The sequence below is a fragment of the Culex quinquefasciatus genome, chromosome 2, assembly GCF_015732765.1.
Source record: "Culex quinquefasciatus strain JHB chromosome 2, VPISU_Cqui_1.0_pri_paternal, whole genome shotgun sequence".
NCBI classification, from domain to species: domain Eukaryota; kingdom Metazoa; phylum Arthropoda; class Insecta; order Diptera; family Culicidae; genus Culex; species Culex quinquefasciatus.
Genome location: NC_051862.1, coordinates 154,915,420 through 154,940,071, shown reverse-complemented (window position 1 = coordinate 154,940,071; position 24,652 = coordinate 154,915,420). Strand labels below are relative to the sequence as shown.

General features: G+C 40.8%; 3 protein-coding genes across 3 annotated transcripts; 1 reads left to right on the top strand and 2 right to left on the bottom strand.

Annotated features, from left to right (window-relative positions):
• The first annotated feature begins 81 nt into the window (after window positions 1-81).
• LOC119766768 (isocitrate dehydrogenase [NAD] subunit beta, mitochondrial) lies at window positions 82-12,100 on the top strand. The gene is made up of 5 exons (XM_038252503.1): window positions 82-283; window positions 443-505; window positions 572-1,159; window positions 1,219-1,428; window positions 11,605-12,100. Exons 1-5 carry the CDS (start codon window positions 242-244, stop codon window positions 11,833-11,835), a joined length of 1,134 nt encoding a protein of 377 aa, XP_038108431.1. The 5' UTR covers window positions 82-241; the 3' UTR covers window positions 11,836-12,100.
• Window positions 12,101-12,170: 70 nt separating this feature from the next.
• LOC119766362 lies at window positions 12,171-13,148 on the bottom strand. The gene has a single exon (XM_038250857.1). The coding sequence runs from the start codon at window positions 13,146-13,148 to the stop codon at window positions 12,174-12,176; it is 975 nt and encodes a 324-aa protein (XP_038106785.1). The 3' UTR covers window positions 12,171-12,173.
• Window positions 13,149-16,457: 3,309 nt separating this feature from the next.
• Window positions 16,458-24,417, bottom strand: LOC6054586 (trifunctional enzyme subunit alpha, mitochondrial). Its single transcript, XM_038252502.1, has 5 exons — window positions 24,248-24,417; window positions 24,074-24,177; window positions 18,203-19,050; window positions 17,967-18,146; window positions 16,458-17,899 (listed from the first exon to the last, which is right to left on the bottom strand). Exons 2-5 carry the CDS (start codon window positions 24,144-24,146, stop codon window positions 16,688-16,690), a joined length of 2,313 nt encoding a protein of 770 aa, XP_038108430.1. The 5' UTR covers window positions 24,147-24,177; window positions 24,248-24,417; the 3' UTR covers window positions 16,458-16,687.
• Between the last annotated feature and the right edge of the window lie 235 nt (window positions 24,418-24,652).

Sequence of the window (24,652 nt, the reverse complement as noted above, 5' to 3'; positions counted from 1 at the left end):
AATATTTCAAGCGACGTTTCGCGCCGTCACGCACACAAACGTAGCGTGAAATGTTTCACTATATGCGCCGCCAAGAGAACTGTCACGCATCTGTCAGTGGGTGAAAAAACAGTGCGCTTCGTTCCCAGAACGGATCGTCGGGATTTCTTGTGCTAGCTCCCAGAACCAGGTTGAGAAAATCGTTCCCCGGTTCCCGTTTGGTGTGTGTGCTCACTGGTCTAGTCTGCTGTTGCGCTCCAGAATGTCGTTTATGGCACGTACAGTGGCCAGAAGCCTGGTTCAGGTGAGTGTCCAATCCGTCGTCGGAAGTCGCAATGGGGAAAAAGTGGCGTTTATGTAACCACCTTTTTTGCTGGGGAAGTTTTCTGTGCGTTTTGTCACACGGTCGTCCTTGGCTGATACGGCGGAGGTCGTCGAATTTAATGGGTTTGTTCCGTTGCAGGCTTCTTGCCGTGGGATCCACTCGACCGGAGCCGTCCAAACGCCACCGCCACCGGCTGCGGCGGTAAGTGCTCTTGAGTTATGACGTCCGCCTCTTGATTAATCGCTAATACAATTTGTTTATCCTCAGGTCAAGGATAGCAGCAAGGAGGGTCGCATCACCTGCACCATGATTCCCGGGGACGGCGTTGGTCCGGAGCTGATGTACGCCGTGCAGGAGGTCTTCAAGGCCGCCGACGTCCCGGTAGACTTTGAGACCTTCTTCCTGTCCGAGGTCAACCCGGTGTTGAGCTCGCCCTTGGAGGACGTGGTCCGTTCGATCAACAAGAACAAGGTCTGCCTCAAGGGAATCCTGGCCACGCCCGACTACAGCCACACCGGCGAGCTGGCCACGATGAACATGAAGCTCCGCAACGAGCTGGACCTGTACGCGAACGTCGTTCACGTGGTCAGCCTGGATGGCGTCAACACCCGCCACAAGGGCATCGACACCGTCGTGGTGCGCGAGCAAACCGAGGGCGAGTTCTCCGCCCTGGAGCACGAAGCCATCCCCGGGGTGATCGAGTGCCTCAAGGTGATCACGGCCCAGAAGTCGGCGCGCATCGCCAAGTTCGCGTTCGACTACGCGACCAAGCACAACCGCAAGAAGGTCACCTGCGTCCACAAGGCCAACATCATGAAACTCGGCGACGGTCTCTTCATGCGCGAGTGCGAGCGGGTAATTTGCGCTAATCAACCCCGTCAAGTCACGATTTCTCAAACGTTGCTCTCTTGTAGATTTCCAAGCTGTATCCGCGCATTGAGTTCGAGAAAATGATTGTGGACAACACGACGATGCAGCTGGTGAGCCACCCGCACCAGTTTGACGTGATGGTGGCGCCGAACTTGTACGGAAACATCATCGACAACATCGCGTCCGGGCTGGTGGGCGGTGCCGGCGTAGTGGCCGGCTCCTCGTACTCGGCCGAGCATGCCGTGTTTGAGCCGGTGAGTATTTGGGTGTTTTTGAGTATTTTCATGCGCTGAAGGTCCGTCAAACCCTGTAATGCCAGCGAGCTTCAAGACCTCGGACGAAACAAACATGTGGAATGATTCTGAGTGTCCTGGAGTTACAACTCGAACTGTATAAAAATGCAAGAAGTAGAGCTAGAACGCATCGGCGGGCGAAAACCATTGCTTTGTATCCATAGATACTCTCTTGTCGTAGGATGAAAAACGATACTTTTTACATGTTATTGTCCTATCCATCACGAAACCAATTGAGATCTGACTTAGTTATAAGCAAGTTAAATTATTTTTTTGGTGATTTCCAAGAGTTGAACATGGGGTAAAACAATGTCTGACATTGATGGACTGTTATGTTTGAACCGTTTAAATTTTGACAAAGAACTTTGTCCTAAGGTTTCTATACGGGGTGTCAATCCAAAATTTTCGCGAAGCGAAAACGTTACGTGACGAATTCCCCTCTCAGCAAATTTCCCCTATTTTAGGTGCACGCTGGTCACGGTGTATTTTTTCGAGACCTCAATGATAAAAAATTCGGTATGTCTGATATTTGGCACCGTGAAAGAAGGGCTCTTTCCCGACATTTTGCAGTATATACCGAAATATTTCGTCGGGGGGTCTAGTGCAACTTTTTTTTTTTAAGATTATTTTTCGATTTTATGGGATATTTGTTCAAAAAAGTCACAGAAAATCGGTGAATTCATGTTGATATCATTCAAACTTCTTATGAATATGCCTTGGGGATTCTAACCAACTATATTTGACCGATATTTGACCTCCAATGAAAAATATTCGAACCAAATTTACCACATTTCTAGCTTTCTTTGGAATAACCCCAAAATCCAAGCTGGAAACCCCGATACGACCGAAAGTAAATCTTTTCTTTGTACAATTTGTCATGAAATAACAGCAACACATTGCCCGGATAAAAATTTGAGCATTAAACAATGCAAAACATAGATTATTTATTTATTAAGCTGTTTATTACCCAATAGGTTCCGAAAATTATTTTTTCAATCCTCTGCCACATAACACCATTACATTTTAAAACATTTTAGAATCAATCACATTGTAGAAAACAGTTTTCTGAAAAAGTTCCATAAAAAAGTATCACTTTTGGTTCAATATAAGCAGAGATATGCCCAGTTTCCTGAAATAAATAGTGCCTTTCTCCAAAATTTCTTAATTTAATTACCTTTCACACGATGGGCACTGCCTACTGAGTTTTGTAATGAATGCTATAGAATAATTTCATTAATTTCGTCAAAACTTGTTATAATTTTTACGTTTTAATAACATATTATCATCATAAAAAATATCTTAGTAGGCAGTGCCCATCATGTTAAAGGCAATTAAATAAAGAAAATTTTGGAGAAAGGAGGAAAGGCATATCTGCTTATATTGAACCAAAAGTGATACTTTTATGGAACTTTCAGAAAACTGTTTTCTACAATGTGATTGATTCTAAAATGTTTTAAAATGTAATGGTGTTAGGATTGAAAAATAATTTTCGGAACCTATTGGGTAATAAACAGCAATAAATAAATAATCTATGTTTTGCATTGTTTAATGCTCAAATTTTATCCGGGCAATGTGTTGCTGTTATTTCATGACAAATTGTACAAAGAAAAGATTTACTCGTATCGGGGTTTCCAGCTTGGAGGTTATTCCAAAGAAAGCTAGAAATGTGGTAAATTTGGTTCGAATATTTTCATTGGAGGTCAAATATCGGTCAAATATAGTTGGTTAGAATCCCAAGGCATATTCATAAGAAGTTTGAATGATATCAACATGAATTCACCGATTTTCTGTGACTTTTTGAACAAATATCCCATAAAATCGAAAAATAATCTTCAAAAAAAAAAGTTGCACTAGACCCCCCGACGAAATATTTCGGTATATACCGCAAAATGTCGGGAAAGAGCCCTTCTTTCACGGTGCCAAATATCAGACATACCGAATTTTTTATCATTAGTTTGTTCTAAAAAATACACCGTGTGGTTGGTTGAACAAACGTTTCCCAATCAGTCAATATAGAGACGTGAGATTGATGTATCTAAAATCACCCCCACTCTACCTCATAATTTTCGGATCGTCGACGAGGCAAAAAGCGAATAAGGAGATGTAGGAGAATGGGTGCAAAAAGGCGGGGCATACGTCCCCGATCTAAATTAACAAAACTCGGCTCGGTCGGTCCCGAAAATTCATTCTGTTGCTGGACGTCGACGAGAACACATTAGGAGCAGATGGCCTGGTGGCCCGTTTGCAGACGGCCTGGAGGCCCGGGAGCAGATAGCCTGGAGGCATGGACACGCCAAGACATGCCAGCCAGCATGAGCGGGAATTGGAATTGGCCACCACTTGGAGGGGCCGGAGGCCCCGGGGATGTTCCGATGGGGAAACATTTGCCGAACCATAAGAGTTGGGGCAATATGGGTATCAAACTTTAGGGTTTTTGATACTGGATATGAAATTTGACATTTTGGCAGTAGTGGCCACAATCCGGAGTGGCCGGAGGCCCCGCGGATGTTCCGATGGAGGGACATTTGCCGAACCATAAGAGTTGGGGCAATATGGGTATCAAACTTTAGGGTTTTTGATACTGGATATGAAATTTGACATTTCGGCAGTAGTGACCACAATCCGGAGTGGCCGGAGGCCCCGGGGATGTTCCATAAGAGTTGGGGAAAAATGACTGTTAAACTTCTGAAATCTGTTTCTGGAAATTTAGAATAACTATTTCGTAATCAATTAGAGCCCTGAATAGGGCAGTTCAGCTCCACTTGCAATTTTCATCCCCTTAATTCGATAGGACGTTGATATTATGTCTTAAAACTTTACAAATCAAACAGCCTGTTTCAGAGCCACGAAATAGACCACAAAAGAGTTGTCTTGTGTAATTATAAGGTAATCATGGGGAAATTTGGATCGGACGTTCTAATCGAAAATTTCAACAATCATCTAGCAAAGTTCTTTGTCATACTGGTCATGTGTAACATAACCACCTGCACCTTTTTCCATTCAAAACGGTGCGTACTCGAAACGGACTTCCGATTTTCTGTTCGTTTCAGTCTAATAGGAGCGTGCGAAAAGTGCGCAAAAATTTCCAACCGATTTAAGTTTTTTTTTTGGAAGGAGTACTGCAAACTTGGGACCAAGCGGGTGACGACCAACGTGCTGTGATAGATGAAGCAGCGATCCTTGACAAGAAGAATGTGAAAGCAGTATGCTCTACGACGATTGCAGAAGTAAAGCATAGGAAGAGGCACGAAACAGAAATATCGCAGATATTTGGACATTAGCTGGAATAATAAGGAGTTATTAGACGATCGAACAAAATCGCAACATATAAACTTCCTGCCATAAATGTCCCAGCTTTGAAAAAGATGTGGGATGTAGTTGAAGTTGCAAGACATTAAGTGTATAACTGTGCAATTCTAGAGAAGTTACCAAGCCTAGGCCCCAACTACGTTCCGGAATCAAGGAGAAAATTTTAATTTGGGAAACACTTGTTTTACTGCAAAACTTTTATTAATATACATGAAGTTTACGTCCGTGTTAGGGAAGTCGAAACGTGTTGATCATATTGTTACCTTTTGAATTGAATGTATTTTTGATAAATTTTATTTTTTTTTTGTATTTTAACAATTTAATCTTCTTTTTTTAATTCAATACTCACAATTTTGCCGAAAATATTAAATCGCATAGAAAAAATGTTTTTTTTTTAATTCCGTCGTGAAGCTGCTTATTTTTCATGTCATTCTCGATCGACGCATCGGCCTACTTTTCTCTACCAAAAATAACAGAATGAAAATTCAATGCTGAAAAGTTGAAATTTTCAAAATAGTAGTTTATGCAACAAGTTGCTGAAAAAAAAAATCAGCGTGATTTTACCTACATTTATCCAACGAGGTTAGCCCGATGCAAATATTTTTAAAAGTTGTTGTCCTTCGGCTCTGGCCGGGGTCGAAAAGGGGGCAAAAAAATAAAAACAAAATGAAAAAATACAAGCCGTAGTCACAATTTCTGAATGCAAAACGTGTTTTAAAATGTATTTTACACTAGTTCAGATGTTTTCATTAGTTCATTAGCAATCATAAGTTTATAAAAAATTTAAGATTTGACGAAAATAAAATTTTTAGCGAAAAAAAACATAAAACTATACTAAACATTAGATGTTCGGGGCTGGCCGATATGTTTCAGTGGACTGTATGATGGATTGTGGCAGCGGGACCGCAGGAAGAGGAAAACACCGGGAATTGTGATTTTCTTGGTTTATTTCTCCTTCTTACTCTTCCTCCTGCATCTCACTACACTACTTGATCACTTCACTTCTGTTGCTGATGTTGCGTCTGCACTCTTCGACGACTGGACGTGTTCTGACGAGCGCGCTGCTCGCGCGCGCTTTTGTTTGTCACTTTTGACGTTTCCTCTCTCCTGTCAACTGTCAGTTGACACGGTGGGCGCACGGGTGTGCGCACGGTGGGGTTTCTTCGGTGAACACCGAACATACTCCCCCCGGTTGAGGTAACTCAACGAATTTGACGCCGAGACGATCTTGTCCGGCGGGACGGATGGATGCCAGCCTTGACGCCGGCACTCGATCGGCGGTTGAGAGCGGTCGGGTTGACCACTCCGAACAGTTCGTTTGGACTCACCTGGGACGTCCTTGTCCGGCGGAACGGTTGGAAACCAGCCTTGGTGCTGGCGTTCGTGAGCTGGCCGATAGCGTTCTTGGAATGCGCCGTCATCCGGATGGATGCGGCTAGAACGAGGTTGGCCGCGCTTATCAGGGGTAGTGCGTCCATCCCGGGAATTCCCGAGACAAAAATCCCGTGATTTTTCCAAAACCGGGAATTCCCGAATCCCGGGATTTTCTATAATTTGTCCCGGGAATTCCCGAAATTGAAAAAATAATCATATTTTGGTCTGGAAATTCAGATTTGCAACAAGTAGAACACTTAAATACTAAGTAATCGATAAGAAGCATTAAAATAGATAAACAGTTGAATACTAAGTAATCGATAAAATGCATTAAAATATGTATTCGGCAAATATCAGCATTTATTTGGCTTATTTGGGAAATCTATATATATAAAAAATTTCGACGGTTTTGTTCGAACGCGAATCAGTTCAATACGGAGCGTCGGATCGAGGTGCTTTTTATTGCGTTGGGTTCGTATAAGCCCAAGGAAGGTTCTTAAGCAAACTAATTGACACTTTGGCCACTCTGGAGCCGATTCCGGAGCATCGACAAATTGTATAGAGAAAGTTACGTATAATCATATTTTGATCACAGGAGGCTGAATAAGCAAAAAATCAAAAAACGTCAGGAAACCTAAAAAGGGCAGGACGAAGTTTGCCGGGAAAAGCTTGTTTATTATAATTTTATTTAACAGGTCCGTGAAATGTCTAGCGCTTTAATTTTTTTTCTTTTTTTATTTTTTTAACGACTGGATATATTTACGTATATTTACGATTTTATATTTGAAAAAAATCTCATATTAAATTATTTTTAATCAAACACCTGCATCTGGGGCAAATAAGGACAAATGTGACAAATAAAGACAGGTATTTAAGTAGAAAAAAATGCATAATGTTTTGGATCACTTTGGTTAAAACAGGAACAGAACTAAACAATTAGTACACCGACTTCCAAATGTATTGCTCTAAAATCTCCTGGACCTATTGAAATTTTAGTCCCGATTTCCCCGGTTGGTGACAGTTACTTGAAGTTAATTTATAAAATATGTTTTATATGTGAATTCAAAACTTATCTAAAATTTTATATTGACTTGTATCATTTTATTGTTGTCGTTTTTTTGTTTTTTAGACATATAAATGAAATTTTTTAAGCTGTTTTACTCATGTCATATAAAAAAAAATATATAAGAGAAATATTTTTATAAAGACTTATGTAATTTGAATCGCAAATAAATAATGAATCATATTGGAATTGAAAATTGTAGTTTATTTAAAATCCAAAACACCAAAAAAAAATGATTTTTATCAATTAATTTTAATTTTAGGCTATTTAAAAACATTCGTCGTTGTTTAGATTGAAGTGTAGATTATCACCAATTAATATTTTTAAGCTAATTCTATGATTTTAAGCTTGAAAACATAACAAATATAATGAAAACATAGATTTTATTACTGATACAAAAATATCCCGGGATCCCGGGAAATCCCGGGATTCCAAAAATATTTTTCCCGTTTCCCGGGAAATTCAAAACCCGGGAAAATTGGACGCCCTAATCAGGGGCCTTCACCGTCGACGGCAGCATCGGTATATGCTCCGCGGCGGACTTCATTTCTTGGCCGCTGTACGGTTGGACACGACCTGGTCTGGTTGCAGTCTCGGGTTCGGGTTCATGTGCTGGATTTGGATCGGATTCAGCCTTCGATCCACCGTCTGGGTGAACAAGGCACGAAACCAGTACTGGCAGCAGCTCGTTGTGCTTCGCGCTGGCGGTGACATCTTTCGGGCTTCCGGTAGACGCTGGATGGTCCTCCGGAGCAACCGCCACGGCTGGTTCTTGTGGCCCGTGGTTGGCCACTACGATAGCGTTGGACGTGGTGTCCACACACGCGTTCTTGGCGGGTTTCTCTCTTGGCTGGGAGTTGCACGAGCTCGATTGGTTCGAGCCGGTCGATAGAGTGCAGTCTTGGGCGGCTACCTCTTGGGATTCCAGGGTTTGCGACCTGGCCTGCTGGGACTCGATGGTATGCTCCGGGATGTCCGCTTGGAGGGACTCCCAAGCCTTAAACTGCTGCGTCAGCCAAGCTTCGGCGGCAATCTGGTCTGCCTCGCTGGGTGGTGAAGCTGAAGATCGCTTTGCGGGAGCTATCTTCATTGCCAGGGTGTAGTTTACTTCCTTGTAGCGCATCCAAAACTTGTCCATTTCCTCCTCCACTTGCTCGATGGCTTCCGGAACAAGTGATACGAACTGTAGTCTTCGCTTGTTATGTTCCCTTCTTGCTGCCCTTAGGAAGCCCTCAAGCACTGTAAGATGCGCCAACACCGGCTCCGGTAGACACAGAAACGTATTTTCGACGAAATCGACCTTCTGTTCTACCTCCTGGAGCTGCCGGATCGCATCTTCAAGATTCTCGGTTGTGGTTAGATCCATGGCCACTTTCCGCTGGTTCGGGAAAGCCCACGATGGCAACCTGTTCCCGGTTGGGAAGGTTCTGCTGCTTGTTCGTCTTCTGGTTGGACGACGACGCACTGTTGTTGTCACTTTGACGTGTGACAACCCTCACAAACACACGCACACGCACACACATTCGTACGTGGTGCTTCTCAAGAAAACTCGACCGCACACGCAAATGGTGGGGAAAGGGAGAACACTTGCTCGGGCATCCACTCACCTGCCTTCAACAGCCACAAAAGCAGTTCGGTTGAACCACTTGGTGGAAGCTCCTGGGGCGGATACTTCCGGAATCCGGATTCCGACGACGCAAGTGCGCGGCTGGACTTATGTTCAGATCCGGTTGGCTGCAGAGGTAGCGTGAGGGAACGTTGATCAGGAGCGCTTGGACTGGAATGTTCCGGAGGTTTCCGGGGACTTGAACTGGAACGGCTCACAAATCCGGTTCGGTACGGACCATGTTCGGGGCTGGCCGATATGTTTCAGTGGACTGTATGATGGATTGTGGCAGCGGGACCGCAGGAAGAGGAAAACACCGGGAATTGGGTACTAAAGCCCTATGTCAATTTTTATGTACAACGGTAAAAAACACGATTAAAAACAATTTCTGATCACTTTTTTTCATTTTAATGCAAAATTTTTTTTTGACAAGACAACATTTTTTCGATGGATCAACTATGGTCCCCTTGGAACGAGCTGTCAAGTAGGAGCTTTTCTGTCAAGAAGGACCGCGAGGTAAATTTTTCAAAATTGATTTAAAAATCCATTTTAAACTCTTTGTGGTCGTACAAAGGGTCATTGTACTCAGAAAAATAAGCTTTATCGCTGTAAACAATAATATCAGCAATCTAAGCTTCATTTTAGGACCCAATTGTGATTTTCTTGGTTTATTTCTCCTTCTTACTCTTCCTCCTGCATCTCACTACACTACTTGATCACTTCACTTCTGTTGCTGATGTTGCGTCTGCACTCTTCGACGACTGGACGTGTTCTGACGAGCGCGCTGCTCGCGCGCGCTTTTGTTTGTCACTTTTGACGTTTCCTCTCTCCTGTCAACTGTCAGTTGACACGGTGGGCGCACGGGTGTGCGCACGGTGGGGTTTCTTCGGTGAACACCGAACATTAGAGGTGGGCAAAAAAAAAGCGAGCCGCTCAAAGAGCCGGTTCACTTAAAAGAGCGAACAAACCGTGGCTCACAAAAAAAACCGCGGTTCTATTTTAAACTCCGGTCTTTTGAAAAAACCGTTTCAAGATGGCATGATTTTTGTTATAAATATAATTTATTGAATTTCGAAAAAATGTAGTGTTAAATTTGTTTTTGAGAATTGAAAATGCAATTTCAAATATTTCAATGCTTACAAAAATTAACCCCAAAAGTAAATGATTTTCCAAACAAAATGAAAAAAAAACTTCTCATTGTACAACTGATACTTTACCGGAATACAATTTTGAGCATTTCGAATTGCATAATTTGTAAAATATTACCAAAAATCTACTGAATATTTTAGATATTTTGGAAAAAAAAATATTTCCTTATGTCCGATTAAACTTTAGCGTTTATATACTTTATCGATTAAATCACAATGTAGAAAAGAGTTCATAGAATATTTTCTCTAAATAAAATATCAGCATTAGTTCAATTCTTGCAGAAATAAACGCAATTTTAAAATTAATTGCATTTTTTCCAGCATTCTAGATTTAAGTTTGGATGGCATTCAATTACTCGAATGTTTAGGTTCGAATAAAAAAATCTTGACATAGAGGCCACCAAGACCTATGGTTTTCAAGAGCATCTTCTCGTTTTCAGTTTTTTATTTTTCTATCAAATAATTTATAAAAGTCCAATGTGAAATAACTTATACTATCACACGATTCTTAAAAAAAACCTTTTCCTTCAAATTTTGAAAAAGAGCGAATGAGCCGTTCAAAAGAGCGGCTCTTTTTAATGAGCGAACGAAAATGAGCGGCTCCTAAAAAAGAGCGGTTTTGCCCACCTCTACTAAACATGGAACATTTTCAAAAATTCAAAATATTCTTAATGAACCCAAACATGCTTAAAAATTATGAATTTCTAAGTTTCTTGAAAAAATATTTTTTTCGTCCCCCGATTTTTCGGACCAATTTTAAATGGGGGGCATGGCATTTATGTATGGACAGTAGCCAACATTGTGTGCTGTATGGACGAGCTAATAATGTAAAATAGCTTTTTATCAAAGAAAAAAACTTTTACAAAATGTCAGCAAATAAAAAAAGAAAGAGAAAAAAAATCATCTCTCTCGAGTTCTCGCCGCGAGTCCCGAGCTGCCGAGAGCATCTCGCCGATTGCCCGTTCTCTCTCGCGCTCGCAAACGGGCTAGCTCGCGAGAAAGAATTAGCCGCTCGCGAGAAGTAAAACGAGTTGTTAACGAAAAAACAGCTCAGCTACTGAAGTTACACCTCTTTACCATCGTGTCGTTCGCATTCATAAACCTGATAAACAAATTGCTATCTTGGAACGAATGGCTAGCACGAGGCGCTCGCGGCGAGAGCGAAAACGCGAGAAAAAATGCGAGCGCAAGCGAGGAGAGGAAAAGACTACAAGTTCTCTCCCTCGCTCGCGAGTGAGAAAAGCTTTCCTTCTTCTCACTCGAATCTCAATACTGGGTATTGATTTGCTTTTTTTTTTTGCTAATTCTCGAAAGAATCACTCTTCTTGAATCTACACGACCTTTTTCAAATTTCTATAATTCTAAAATATTAAATTTGAAAGGTTCGCATAAAAATTGCTTTCAAACGTCTCAATAGGCAATTCCTGCTTTCCAGTATTGATTTGAATAGTTCTATAGAACAATATTATTTCATTTTTCTTTCGTTTGGAAAATAAAAGTATTTGCAAATGAAAAATTCCAAGCTTTTGGGATTGAAAACCAGCTTTGCTTTAACAAGTGCAGCAATTTTCATAAACCTACATATTTCCTAGTTGTTTCTATTTCCCGACTAATAAAACTCTCTTTCTCTTACGCAGGGCGCGCGCCACACGTTCGCCGAGGGCGTCGGCAAGAACATCGCCAACCCGTGCGCGATCCTGCTCTGCTCGTCCAAGATGCTGCGCCACGTCAACCTGCTGCACTACAGCCAGATGATCTTCCAGGCCGTGCAGGACGTGCTCAAGGCCGGCAAGGTCCGCACCAAGGATCTGGGCGGCCAGTCCACCACCAACGAGTTTACCGCCGCCGTCATCCACAACCTGCGATAAGCGGAAGGCATTGAACGGGAAACTCCGAATTCAAGCGAGCCATTGTACTTCCCTCCCACCCGCGCACTGACGGATGTCCCCCTCGATTGTATTAGATTTTCAATGCAGCAGCAGCAGCATGTATTCTACCCCGCCTATTTTACGTTTCTCTAACCGCCCGTTCTCCGCGAGTTCATCAAATATTTATTAAAAATCTAGCCAAAGTTCGACAAAAAGTAAGCGTTTTAATAAATTCCGGATTCGAAGCAACCGACAATTCGTTCAATTACTCTCGATATTATTTGTATTTGTTGGAGGAATCCCTCAATAAAAGCAACACGCGACTACAAAATACCTTTCTACTTCTTGCCCTTCTTGCTGTGGTCCGGTTTGGGTTTGGCCAGTTCCAGGATGCGATCGCTCGCCTTGGCCTTCAGGGCACGCTTCTCGACGGTGAACGGATTCTCGCGGTACTCATTCTTGACGTTCTTGTACACCTTTGGTTTGGACAGCTCCAGGACCCGTTCGGATGCAACTGCCTTCAGCACCTCTTCCGGAAGGCCGACCTTCTCCACGATCGGTCCCTTGGCTCGGCGTCTTCTCTCCAACGGAACGCACAGCTCCAGCATGCGAGTGCTCGCAACTGCCTTCAGCGCAGCGGGCTTGACCGCGTAGTAAACCAACATCTTCCGGTTAAACTTCTTCCCCTCGGACCGTGGCATCGCCAAATCTCCAATCCGATCCATCAGCACATCCAAAGGCGCACGTTTCCTCGGTTTCACCTTCCGCACCTTGGCCACCTTATGCTTCGCCCTCAACGCCAACCACTCCCGGTGACGCGCCCACTGTTCCGGCGTCATCTTCGCCGACTTTGGCGCGCCCACCTCCGGCAGCTGCACGTTCGCTAGCCGGCTGTAAACGGTGAACATGCTGCGCTTGATGCGCTTGCTGAACCGATCATACCAGCACCGATTAATAAACCGCTGGTACTCCTCCCGAGCGGCCACCAGCTTGCGCACCTTCGGCACCGACAGCTGCTGGATGCGCGTCGACGCGTACGGTTCCCGGTACGCGTCAATCTTCTGAATCACGCGCCCGTACTGCGTCACAGGACGGGCGTGAAATTTTGCAGTTTTCTGCCGCGGCTTGGCCAGCTTCCGGATTCGGCGGGACGGTTTTGGGCCGGAACGCTTTTTAACCTTTTCATCTTTTGCCTCCTCGTTGAAGGTGCAATTTTCCACCGGGCAGTTGCACGGCGTGTACAGGAAGGACTTCCGGTAGGGACTGAAATTTGGCACACGCACCGGCTTGCGGTTGGTCAAACAGGACACCATTTTTCAGGCGGGATGGAGGAGGAGGAGCGAGTTCTTCCGATTTGCACGAGGAAATTTTTTTTAGACGAGTGACAGTTGGATTTTGCGGTGATTGCTTGGATTTTTTTTTTTTGCTTGAAAAATTTATTTATATTTTTGGCTTTTTTAAAGTTTAAAAATAACTTTTTATTTTTTTTTTATTTATTTTTTTTTAGCTTTATTCTTGAGGGAAAACAATTAAAAGATTAAAATGTTGCAATACCAAATTAAAAATGCAAAAATTGAAGAAAAAAGTCAGAAATTGAAAAAATATCAATTTTTTTAAATTTTAAAATAGATAAATCAAAGACAAAAAAATCGCAATTCGCAATTCGCAATTCGCAATTTTCAGTGTAAGAACGGGCCTTGACCGATCTTATGCACCAGGTTCCCGACGAACACGCACTGCCCTTACACCTACATCTCACCCTTGCTCTGAGTCAGTACGAGCAACACGCTAGAACACGCTTTGAGTGTTCGTGCCAGGCATGCACACCTTCTTTTCCGGTTACGCATTTTAACTCGGCCGGGGGTGGTACATTACGTAGGGTTTGATGTAAGTATAAGCGCCTACCATCTATAGTGTGCCTATCAACTTTCATTAAAGCAGTTTAGTTTGAATTCAAAAACTAGTTGTTATTTTACTGTGTATTGTTTTCTCCTGAAACCTTTCCTAGTGTTGAGTCATGTTTATCTGTTGCTATTTCTTCTGTCGCGGTGTTTTGTTACAATATTTTGGTCCTAAGCATTTTAGAAAAGTTTTTCAAAAATACAATAGTAATATTTGTGTTAATCCTTTAATCATTCCATAAATTGAGTAAGGGCTCGAACCTCACTTGCTTAAGAAAAAGGTGAAGTTTCAAAACAATGGACAGTGAAGGAAATATACTATGTAAAGAATCAATAGTAAAAGAAAGATAGTAGAAATTAGAAATTATTCAAATAGATAAATAAAGAAAAGGCACATGATAAACAAAATTGACATCGCTGCCAAATTAAGGGAAAGCAGACAGTTTGTTACAGCAGAATCAATTGGTAAAATAGAGTGGAAAAGCGTCGAGAAACAAGAGAATCATATAAGTAAAATCGAAATCAAATGGAGGATAGTAATCAGAAGCCGTTTTAGAAAATCAGTGAAACAAAATAAACAGAAGATAGCTGTTCGTTGAAATGGAAAGAAGAGAAACCCCGTTCTGCGATGCTCAGGTACATCCACAGCAGTTGACTCAACATACTGCGAATCAAAACAATACCGTCTACAATCACAAATTACTTCCCTTTCCCACATTGTCGCGCCCCTTTCTTTTAGCCGTCTCTACTCTGACCCGCGGTGGTCAAAGGTTTACGATCCGTTTCCACAGGCCACCAGCTAGGTCATCATGAAAACCAAGCCAACGTGGAGGTAAGAAAATAGGACACTCGCAAGGAACCAGAGCTATACTGTTCTGATCAAGATAATTCGGATGATCTAACAGAACTACGGATGTAGTTAGTTACGCTCCTTCCAGGATGTTCCTTACGTGGACGTCAACCGAAGAGCACGCAACAAGGTCAGTGCCATTGCATGCTCTTAGGTATCAATCCTTGGCCTGCATAAATCAAAGACAAAAAAATCAAAATTAAAATTTAGAAACAAAATGAAAGTTCTTCTTACTAAATCTAATTCTAAAAATTCGTAAATTCTTTATAAAGATGGATAAAGTCCTTGATGAAGTCAACAGGGACAAATAATAAACCTTGAAGATATGTATAGCTATAAATTAGAAATTTTTCTAATTTTGGCTTTTTGAAGTTTAAAAATAATTGTTTAAAGACAAGCTTTATTCTTGAGGGAAAAAAAAAGATTAAAATGTTACAATACCAAATTAAAAATGTAAAAATTGAAAAAACAGCTTAGATTCAAAAACTTAGAAATTAAAAAAATATTAATTTCAAACTTTGAAAATAGATAAATAAAAGACAATAATAAATCTAAATTATAATTTAGAAACAAAAAGATAATTTGAATTACTAATTCTTAAATTCTTAAATTCTTAAATTCTTAAATTCTTAAATTCTTAAATTCTTAAATTCTTAAATTCTTAAATTCTTAAATTCTTAAATTCTTAAATTCTTAAATTCTTAAATTCTTAAATTCTTAAATTCTTAAATTCTTAAATTCTTAAATTCTTAAATTCTTAAATTCTTAAATTCTTAAATTCTTAAATTCTTAAATTCTTAAATTCTTAAATTCTTAAATTCTTAAATTCTTAAATTCTTAAATTCTTAAATTCTTAAATTCTTAAATTCTTAAATTCTTAAATTCTTAAATTCTTAAATTCTTAAATTCTTAAATTCTTAAATTCTTAAATTCTTAAATTCTTAAATTCTTAAATTCTTAAATTCTTAAATTCTTAAATTCTTAAATTCTTAAATTCTTAAATTCTTAAATTCTTAAATTCTTAAATTCTTAAATTCTTAAATGCTTAAATTCTTAAATTCTTAAATTCTTAAATTCTTAAATTCTTAAATTCTTAAATTCTTAAATTCTTAAATTCTTAAATTCTTAAATTCTTAAGTTCTTAAATTCTTAAATTCTTAAATTCTTAAATTCTTAAATTCTTAAATTCTTAAATTCTCAAATTCTTATTTAAAAAAAATTATGTATGATAGTTTTGAAATTTTAGATTTTATTGTTATTTCTAAATTTCTGAATTTCTGCTTTTGATTTCTTAACATTTTCAAGCCATGAGTTTTTTTAACCCTAGATTTTTTTATACTATTATTTTTTTGAATTTTGGAATATTGAATTTGGTGTATCTGTTAGTTTTTTTCTAAATTGCAGAATTGAAAAATTGATGTTTTTTTTAATGTGTATTTGTATTTTCAAATATCTGAAGTCCTAAATTTTTGCTTAAATCCTCCCTATTTAACATTCTCAATCACTTTTAAATAAATCATCTATTTCAAAAAATAGATTGCGGATGAAAAAAAAAATCGTATCACATCGTAATAAAATTATTAAAATTCGTGATATACACGAAACTTTAACATCTAATCGCCACTCTTGCCTATCGATTTCGGAAAACAACCGTGCCCCCCCAACATTTTGGACTAGTCGGCGCCCCTGATGACAGCCATCCATTTACGGGAAGTGTTGATGTTCCACTTTTTTAAGGGGACAAGGGAAATTCTCCAGGGTGTCCCAAAATAAGTTTTGTTTGGATTTGGGCGGCTTTTGGGATGTTTAGAAAAAAATATGTTTGTGTCATGTCGTGGAATTTCTTTCAAGTAAGAATAACTCAACCAAAGTTTGTTTTAACAAAGTTTCGTTCATTTATATTACACAAAATGCAACAGAAAATAAAAGTTGGTGGACATAAAACTAAAGATTACTGGCGTTACACCTTGCGAAATGGGACTTTAATGTGACAGGCAGGTATTTCTTTTCGTTTATCAGGTCGATGGGATTAAACAAAGAAACAAAAATCATAAAAGTAAAAAAAACCTTTCCTAAACTTACCAACTACGCACGGATTGTCTTACTTGCTAGCATAAAACTTCTTCGTCGAGTCCTTCGCCATGTCGACCAGGGTTTGCGCCGGCTGGAATGGAGCTCCGTACAGGTCGGCGTACGATCGCATCTTGTCGACTAGCTTGCCCGCGCCGTACTGGTCCACCCAGCGGAACGGTCCCCCGGTGAACGGCGGGAATCCGAGTCCGAACACGGCACCGACGTCACCCTCCAGCGGGCTGTCCAGGATTTTCTCCTCCAGACAGAGCACGGCCTCGTTCACGAACCGGGACACCATTCGCAGCTGCATGTCCTCGACGCTGTTGGCACCACGCGATTGCAGCGCGTACTTCTGGTTCAGGATGGCGAGGGCTTCGTGGTTGACCTCGCGGTTCTTGCTGCGGCCACCTTCGTACACAAACACTCCCTTGCCGGACTTGCGTCCCATGAAACCGGCCTTGACCATGTCTTCCATGACGCCAAGGTTGCCACCGCTGAAGCGATCGCCAAAGGCCTTGGCCAGGTCAACCGCGATGTGAGCACCGACGTCGATTCCGACCTCATCGGCAAGGGTGGCGGCTCCCACGGGGAAACCGAACGATTTGGTCATCTTGTCCAGATCCTTCGGGTCAACGCCCTCCTGCAGCAGCCGGATCGCTTCGGACAACATCGTGGACAGAATACGGGTCGTGTAGAAGCCTGGTCCATCGCCGACGGTGATCACGACCTTGCCCTGCTTCAAGCCAACCTCGACGGCAGCGGCGGCCGTTTCCTTCGACGTTCCCGGATGGGTGATGATCTCCAGCAGTTGCATCTTGTCTACCGGGGAGAAGTAGTGCATTCCGACGACCTTGTCCGGACGCGAACTTCCCGCGGCAATCTTGGTGATCGGAATCGCCGACGTGTTTGTCGCAATGATGGCATGCTGCGGGATGACCTGCTCCAGCTCCTTGATCACCTTGTGCTTGATGTCCAAGTTCTCGAACACCGCCTCAATGACAATGTCCACATTGCGGAACTGGTCGTAGTTTAGCGTGGAGTTCAGATTGGACAGGATCTGATCGCGCTCGATCGCGCTGATCCGTTTTCGCTTGATGGCGTTCTGCAGACCGGTTTGGACCTGTCCAATACCGCGGCCCAGACCCGCCTCCGTGGTGTCCTTCATCACAACGTGATAACCCTTATCGATACTCACTTGCACGATACCGGCTCCCATCAGACCCGCGCCCAGCACGCCAATCTAGAAGCAAAGATAATTGTATCAGTTCAATTTCTGCAAGTCATTCCCCAGATAAGCAGTCACTCACAGTCTTTGGCGGGTTGGCGGGCTTGCCAAAGCGGTTCTTCTTGCACTCAGTCTGACCGCGGAACAGCCCGATGAGACCCTTCGATTGTGGAGTCTGCGACAACTCTCCGAATCCCTTGCGTTCCGCCTCCGAACCAACCTCGAAGCCCTTGTCGACGCCGGTGCGGATCACATCCAAAATCTACAATGAGAAGCACGATCAGCATCTAAAGTGCCAAACCCCTAACAAGAACTAACCTTTAACGGCGCCGGGTACAGTCCACCGGACATCTTCATGACCTGCTCGCGCGCCTTGCCAAACACCTTGTCCTTAACCCAGTCAATCGAGAAAGCGAAATCCATAACACCATTCACCAGCCCACCCTTCTTGCGGTTCACTTTCAGCTTGTCCGAGGCAATGTCCTTGGCCGCCTGGATGGCAACCTTCTCCAGGTACTCGATCGTGCTGTCTTCTGAGTTCTTAAGTCCCGGACCCAACGGATTCACCAGCATGTCCACAATGCCCAGCTTCTTGGCCTTGTCGGCCTTCACGTTCTTCCCGGTCAGCGCCAAATCCAGCGCCGTCGGAATCGACGACAACTTCGGCAAACGCTGAGTTCCGCCCGCCCCAGGCAGCAAACCCAACATCACCTCCGGCAGCCCCAAATTCGTCTTCTTGCTCTTAACCGCAATCCGGTACTGACAGGCCAGCGCCAGCTCCAGCCCTCCTCCCAGACAAACTCCATTAATCGCGGCCACAATCGGCTTGCGGCTCTTCTCCATCTTGTTGAACTGCAGCTGGCCCTCGTGCGAGATCTTCGTCGCTTCCTCGACCGTCTTGCACTTCTCCAGCATGGTAATGTCGGCCCCCGCGATGAAGCAGCCCGGTTTGGCCGAAATGACCACGGCCGAGCTGAGGGCGGGATTCGTCTCCAGCTCGCGGAACACGGCATCGAACTCGGCCTGCACCTCGGCACCGAGCGAGTTGACCTTGACGCCGGGTGAGTCCAGCGTCACCACCAGCACGCCGTCGACGACCTTGGTCTTGATGTGCTTGGCGGCGGGCGCGCTGGCCAGGAAGCGGCTCTGCATCAGCGGGGAGGATCCTAGCGGGAGAGGGGAGTGAGAGAGGAATGAAAATGTTGAATAAAGCAATTTTGTTGATTTTATACAGGTTTAACCCTCTACTGCCCAAATTTTTCTTTTTCGAATTTTTTTATTTTTCCGGTGTTCAGGAGGTAATTTTGAGCAACTTTTGTTCTACGAAAAACTTTACTTCTCTTGTTTTATGTTTATCTTGCTTCATTTTTAGTATTTTAATTTGCGTTTATCTTATTTAGTTTATGTTTGTTTTTGGTAGTATTTGGCCTATTCTACCACCTTCTAACATTACATTTTGCTTATCTAATTTTTTCATGTTTTTATAGTCACTTTTTAGATTTTTTGCTTGTTTTACACATTTTCTGCTATACAATGGCACCATTATCATTTAAATCTGAATGCGTATAGTCTAGGACACAAGAAAAATTACTGCATACTTCTTTTTACTTAAAATATAGGAAATGTTTGTAAAAAACACAGCCTAATTTTTAGGGGTAATTTTGAAAAACATTGTCAAAGTCACATAAAACAAGTCAAACATCCAACCCATAAAATTTGGTTGAAAAATTGATTTTTGGTTTTTAAATCGAAGCACGTCTAAAGGCGGGGTTTTGGTTGTATAGCTTTAAAGAAGACAGTCCACCTAGCATCACATCTTGAAAGGCACGTCGTCGAAAAAAGAGAACTTTTTCACCTGAGCAACAAAGTTTCAACTTTTAATGAGTGGAAGAAGCTTTTTTTCATTACGATCTTTGTTGATTTACTTTAAATATTGTGGACACTTTTTTGGAAATTTCAAACTGTATTTCCAGAGTTTTTTTTAGAAGGTCCTATAAACATATAAAACACAATAGTTTATTGGACCTTTTCAAAAAAAAAAACTCTAGATTTAATTTAGATAAAGTCCGTATCTCAATGCAGCCATTTTGGTTGCCATCTTAGATTTCTCAAAGTAAGATTACTTTGGGAGCCTTCTTTTATTACGTAACGATTTTGCGGGGGATGGGGGCCGTGTTACGCTCCATAATTTTTTTTAATTTGTATGGAAATTTTGATACGAGGGGAGGAGTCCAAAAAAAATTTTTTGCGTAACGTAATAAAAGAACGCTCATTTTGGAGCGTCTTAGACCCACATTTCATGAAAATATAAATTTCATGATTCGATTATCGAAAGTGAAATTTTGACGAGGACTTCGAATAATCGAGAAGGTAATAAATTTGAATTTAGAAAAAATAATCGTTGGTATCAAACCATTGCAAATATCTTATTTAAAAAAAATAGAAGTAAAAAAACTTGTGCAATTAGATGTAAACTGTGTAGGACACATTGAATAACGTTTATTTTTTTATTTTTGCTTCTTTTAAATTTAAGAGCGAGCCCACGAGCAAAGCATACCCATCTCGCATCGACCTCACCAATCTGCTTGAAATTTTTAGGGGTTGTTTTTACACATAAAAATAGCATCTGGCCAAAATATGAGCATTCTAGGTCAACGGGAAGTGGGGCAAATCGGGACACAATGTTTGAAGGTTCAAAAACGTCAACAAATTTAAAAAGGCTATAACTTAGGCAAAATTCATTTTATTTTCAAAATTCAAAATGCATCTGAAAGGGCTTGAAAAATGCAACAAAATGCAGGGAAAAGCATCCCAATTGGTCAAATCTAAAGGGAGTTATTGGCATTTTAGTGAAAAAATTGCATAATTTTCAAACTCAATTAAAAAAGTGTTCCATCCAGATATCAACTCGCTTCGACCTGCAGCTTGTAGGGGGACATCTGGGACTACCATCTGAGACTGAGAACGCTTTGGGTAAGGCAGTTTAACATATTAAATAGACACTTTTAGTTTTAGTGAATCTTTTGGTTGTAAATTTTTTAGTGAATCTTTTGGTTGTAAATTTTTGCTCGGGGACCCCTTAGATCTCATTTTCTGGTGATAATTTTATCATATTCGTGTTCCTGAGACAATTTCACAATAGAAACATGCATACAAATATTTATTTTCATCCATTTTAACCCTTTAAAAAATGAAAGTTAAAAAAAATCTTCGATTCACATTTATTGAAAATCAAGTTCGTTTCCAAGGATACTAGATGACACCAGAAAAAAGCAGCTTCTTAATTTTTTTTAGCTTTCATTTTTTAAAGGGTTAAAATGGATGAAAATAAACATTTGTATGCATGTTTCTATTGTGAAATTGTCTCAGAAACACGAATATGATAAAATTTAAGAATGCATTGATATTTTGAAATTTTTTGACAGTAGCATGACTTTTGCAATGAATTTAGCATTTTGAGACACAAAAAAAATATTCTAGAAATTTAGACTTTTTTTTATCCTAACCCGATTCTGACCATTCTGTCTTTTGATTTTCCGCCCTTATCAGAATATCTTTTTTTAAATAATTTATTAATTCATTTAAGAATTTAATAATTACAGAATTTAATGAATTTCAGAATACAATTTATAAATAATTAATTTCTTAATTTATTAAAATTTATGAATGACAGAATTTAATGAATTTTGGAATACGAAAATAGGATCGTTATTGGATTTTTTTTTATTATTTTTTATTTTAGGATTTTATAACTCAACAATTTAAAAATTTAGAAATTTGGATTTATAATATAAAATATTGTATCGAATACATCAGTTTGTAATTTCCAGTCGCACAAGTAAGCAAATCAAAATTGTTTTTTTTTTAATTATCAAACAGTAGAGGTGGGCAAAACCGCTCTTTTTCAGGAGCCGCTCATTTTCGTTCGCTCATTAAAAAGAGCCGCTCTTTTGAACGGCTCTTTCGCTCTTTTTCAAAATATGGATGAAAATTATATTTTGTAAGAATGGTGCGATTTTAAAGCTATTTAACATTCGTGTATAATTTAATGGTATCCAATCTTAATTCTAGAATTTGGAGAAATTGCTATTAATTTTAAAATTGCTAAAATTGAACTAATGCTGATATTTTATTTAGAGAAAATATTCTGTTAACCAACTGTTAACGATTTTCTACATTCTGATTTGGAACGGATCTTTCCAAAGACCGGAGTGTAAAAAAGAGTGTGTGAGCCATGGTTCGTTCGCTCTTTTTAATGAACCGGCTCGCTCTTTTTTTGCCCACCTCTATCAAACAGTATTGCAAACAAGTACCGCGCGAAAAAAACGTCAAACGACACTTTCCGTTCTTGCTTGATTTTTTTTCCTTTTTTTCGAGAAACATCTTTAGGGAGGTATCAAACTACAGTGTTGAAAATCAGACGACTATGATTGAATTAGCGATTAATCCTAGGAATAATCACTGCCTGTAACACCTAACGAATAAGACTGCTGAGAATAGTCTTGATTCTCGAATTGCCACGACTAGCTGTCATTCGTCAAGTGAACAATCGATGATTGTAACAACCCATGACTGCTGGCGGTAAAGGGGCAAGATTTTATTTTGATCGCAGCATGTTGGCGAATAAACCCAATCATTGTCGAGATGGATCACAAACGGTCTTAGACGTCAACTGACACCGCAAAGAAAAAAAAAACCCAATCATTATTTTTTTTTATCGTCCCTGCCACACTCAACGACCTAGTGACAGTCAGGAAAAAACGAGATCAAGGCATACTCAGCGGGCCTTTCTTCAGGCAATCATGTTCGCTAGAAGGGATTTTCTTTCACCCTTGCAAACTATGACAATCAACACATATCCGCACTTTTTGACAGTTTTCCGCTAACACGTTTGCGAGTTTGGCAAACTCAAGCACGAAAATGTGCGAGATTGTTTGTCATAGTGCAATTCCATGTCAAATAGGGAATCGGTTGTACCCACCCTCTCCGATTTTATTGAAACTGTGTGGACATGTTATCCATGTTATGCAGTCTAATACCACCTTAATCTATAACAAGATAAAATAAAAGTATTTCTTAATAATCTGCACAGTTGTATTTTCTACTGAATTCGGAAAAATGCAGTTTTTTTACTCCTGAACGAGCGGTAAAGTGAAAACTAACGATTAAGTTCATTATTGTTTGAAAATTTCTACTTTATCATTCGATAAAAAAAATCAATCTTTACCTTCAGCTTCCATTTTAAACACTGTCGATTTCAACACTAAAGAGCGGAATGATTTTCTGTCTACGAAAGACCCAATTTTGGCTCGATGTTTACAATGTAGAACGGTATAATCACACAACCTTGCACGTTTCGAGTGATAATGAGCAGGAATAAGTCCAAGCTAAACATAATGTCCAGCGTAACATTGAAATTCAACTGCACTAGAAGTTACCGTTCCTTTTTATAAATTCACCAGAATGTCAACGAGTGAATCACAAAACACAAGGAAATTTATGCACAAATCCCCATTTCGATCAAGCTAGTGCTCTCTCAGCGGAGAGATCATACTTTCCGTATCAAACAGCGTTCAAGCTCTATTTGGTTATGTCACATTGAAGCATTTGTTGCGCTGAGTCAATCCTGGAAATTGCTGAGTCTAAAAGTAAAGACTTCACGTGATCACCTAGCTGATAACTTTCAATCAAAATAAATCCTTATCAGCCTGTTCTTTTTTTTTCTTTTGCTAAATTGTATGCGATTTCTGCTTTCGTAACAATTATCGCTGTAAAACATGAACCAACATTTCCTTTGGATTCCTCATTTGCTGGAATCATTTCTCAGAGTGCCTCAACATGTGCTGTCTCATCCTCGCCAAGACATTCCTTCTCACTTGCACCTATTATCAACTCAGCGAGGCGCAACAGACTTCGTCTCTTCTCTCCAAACCAACCCCCCTTTTCGCCCCATCCCAAGTCCACTGCCGTCACCGTGCCGATGTGCACCCCCTCGGACAAAGTCCAACTCGGCTATTTTGCTTTTCACCGACCGGACTTACTGATACAAAGATTAAGTCAGCGAGCCCAACTCAAATCCTAGCCGCAAGCTAAGGAGCGAGGCTGATAAGAAGTTTGCCCCAAAATCCTTCCCCCGGACGAGAGAGAGAGAGAGAGAGAGCGATTCCAGATTGACCGGTGGCCACTTACCTCTGAAATTGACCGACCGGGCAAAGGTCAGTTGGCGCTGCAGCGACGTCCCAATCAGTCTTAGGCTGGCCATTTTCTCTTCTCGCACTTAGTTACGGGGGGAGCTGAAAAGTTAAAATGAAAGTTACAACATTGTTGAACTCTTAAATAAACCCAACCCAAGAATATACTTACGGAAACGGAAAGGCACTTCAATCCGAGGTGAAATAAGACTAATAAAAAAACTAAAAAATAATTAAATTGATGACGAGATGCAGCCACTCAAATGGAACGCGATTAGCACATCCGAACGACGACGACTTGGACTGTCCCGGTAGGCGACGATGCAACGAATGTCGACGACGGCGATGACTTATGACATTTTTGTCTTTCACTCTTCTTTTGTCATGTCGGGTTTGTTGTTGTAACACTGTAAACGTCAAGCTGACGTTAAAAGTTGTGCTTTTTCAACGTCTTGTGCAATTTAATTTGAAATCGACGTTAATTTTCAATGTCTGAATAGGTACATTTAAAAAACAGAAAAATAATACATTTAAGGAAAACATAATTCATAAGTCATAAAAAAGTTAAAAATTGTGT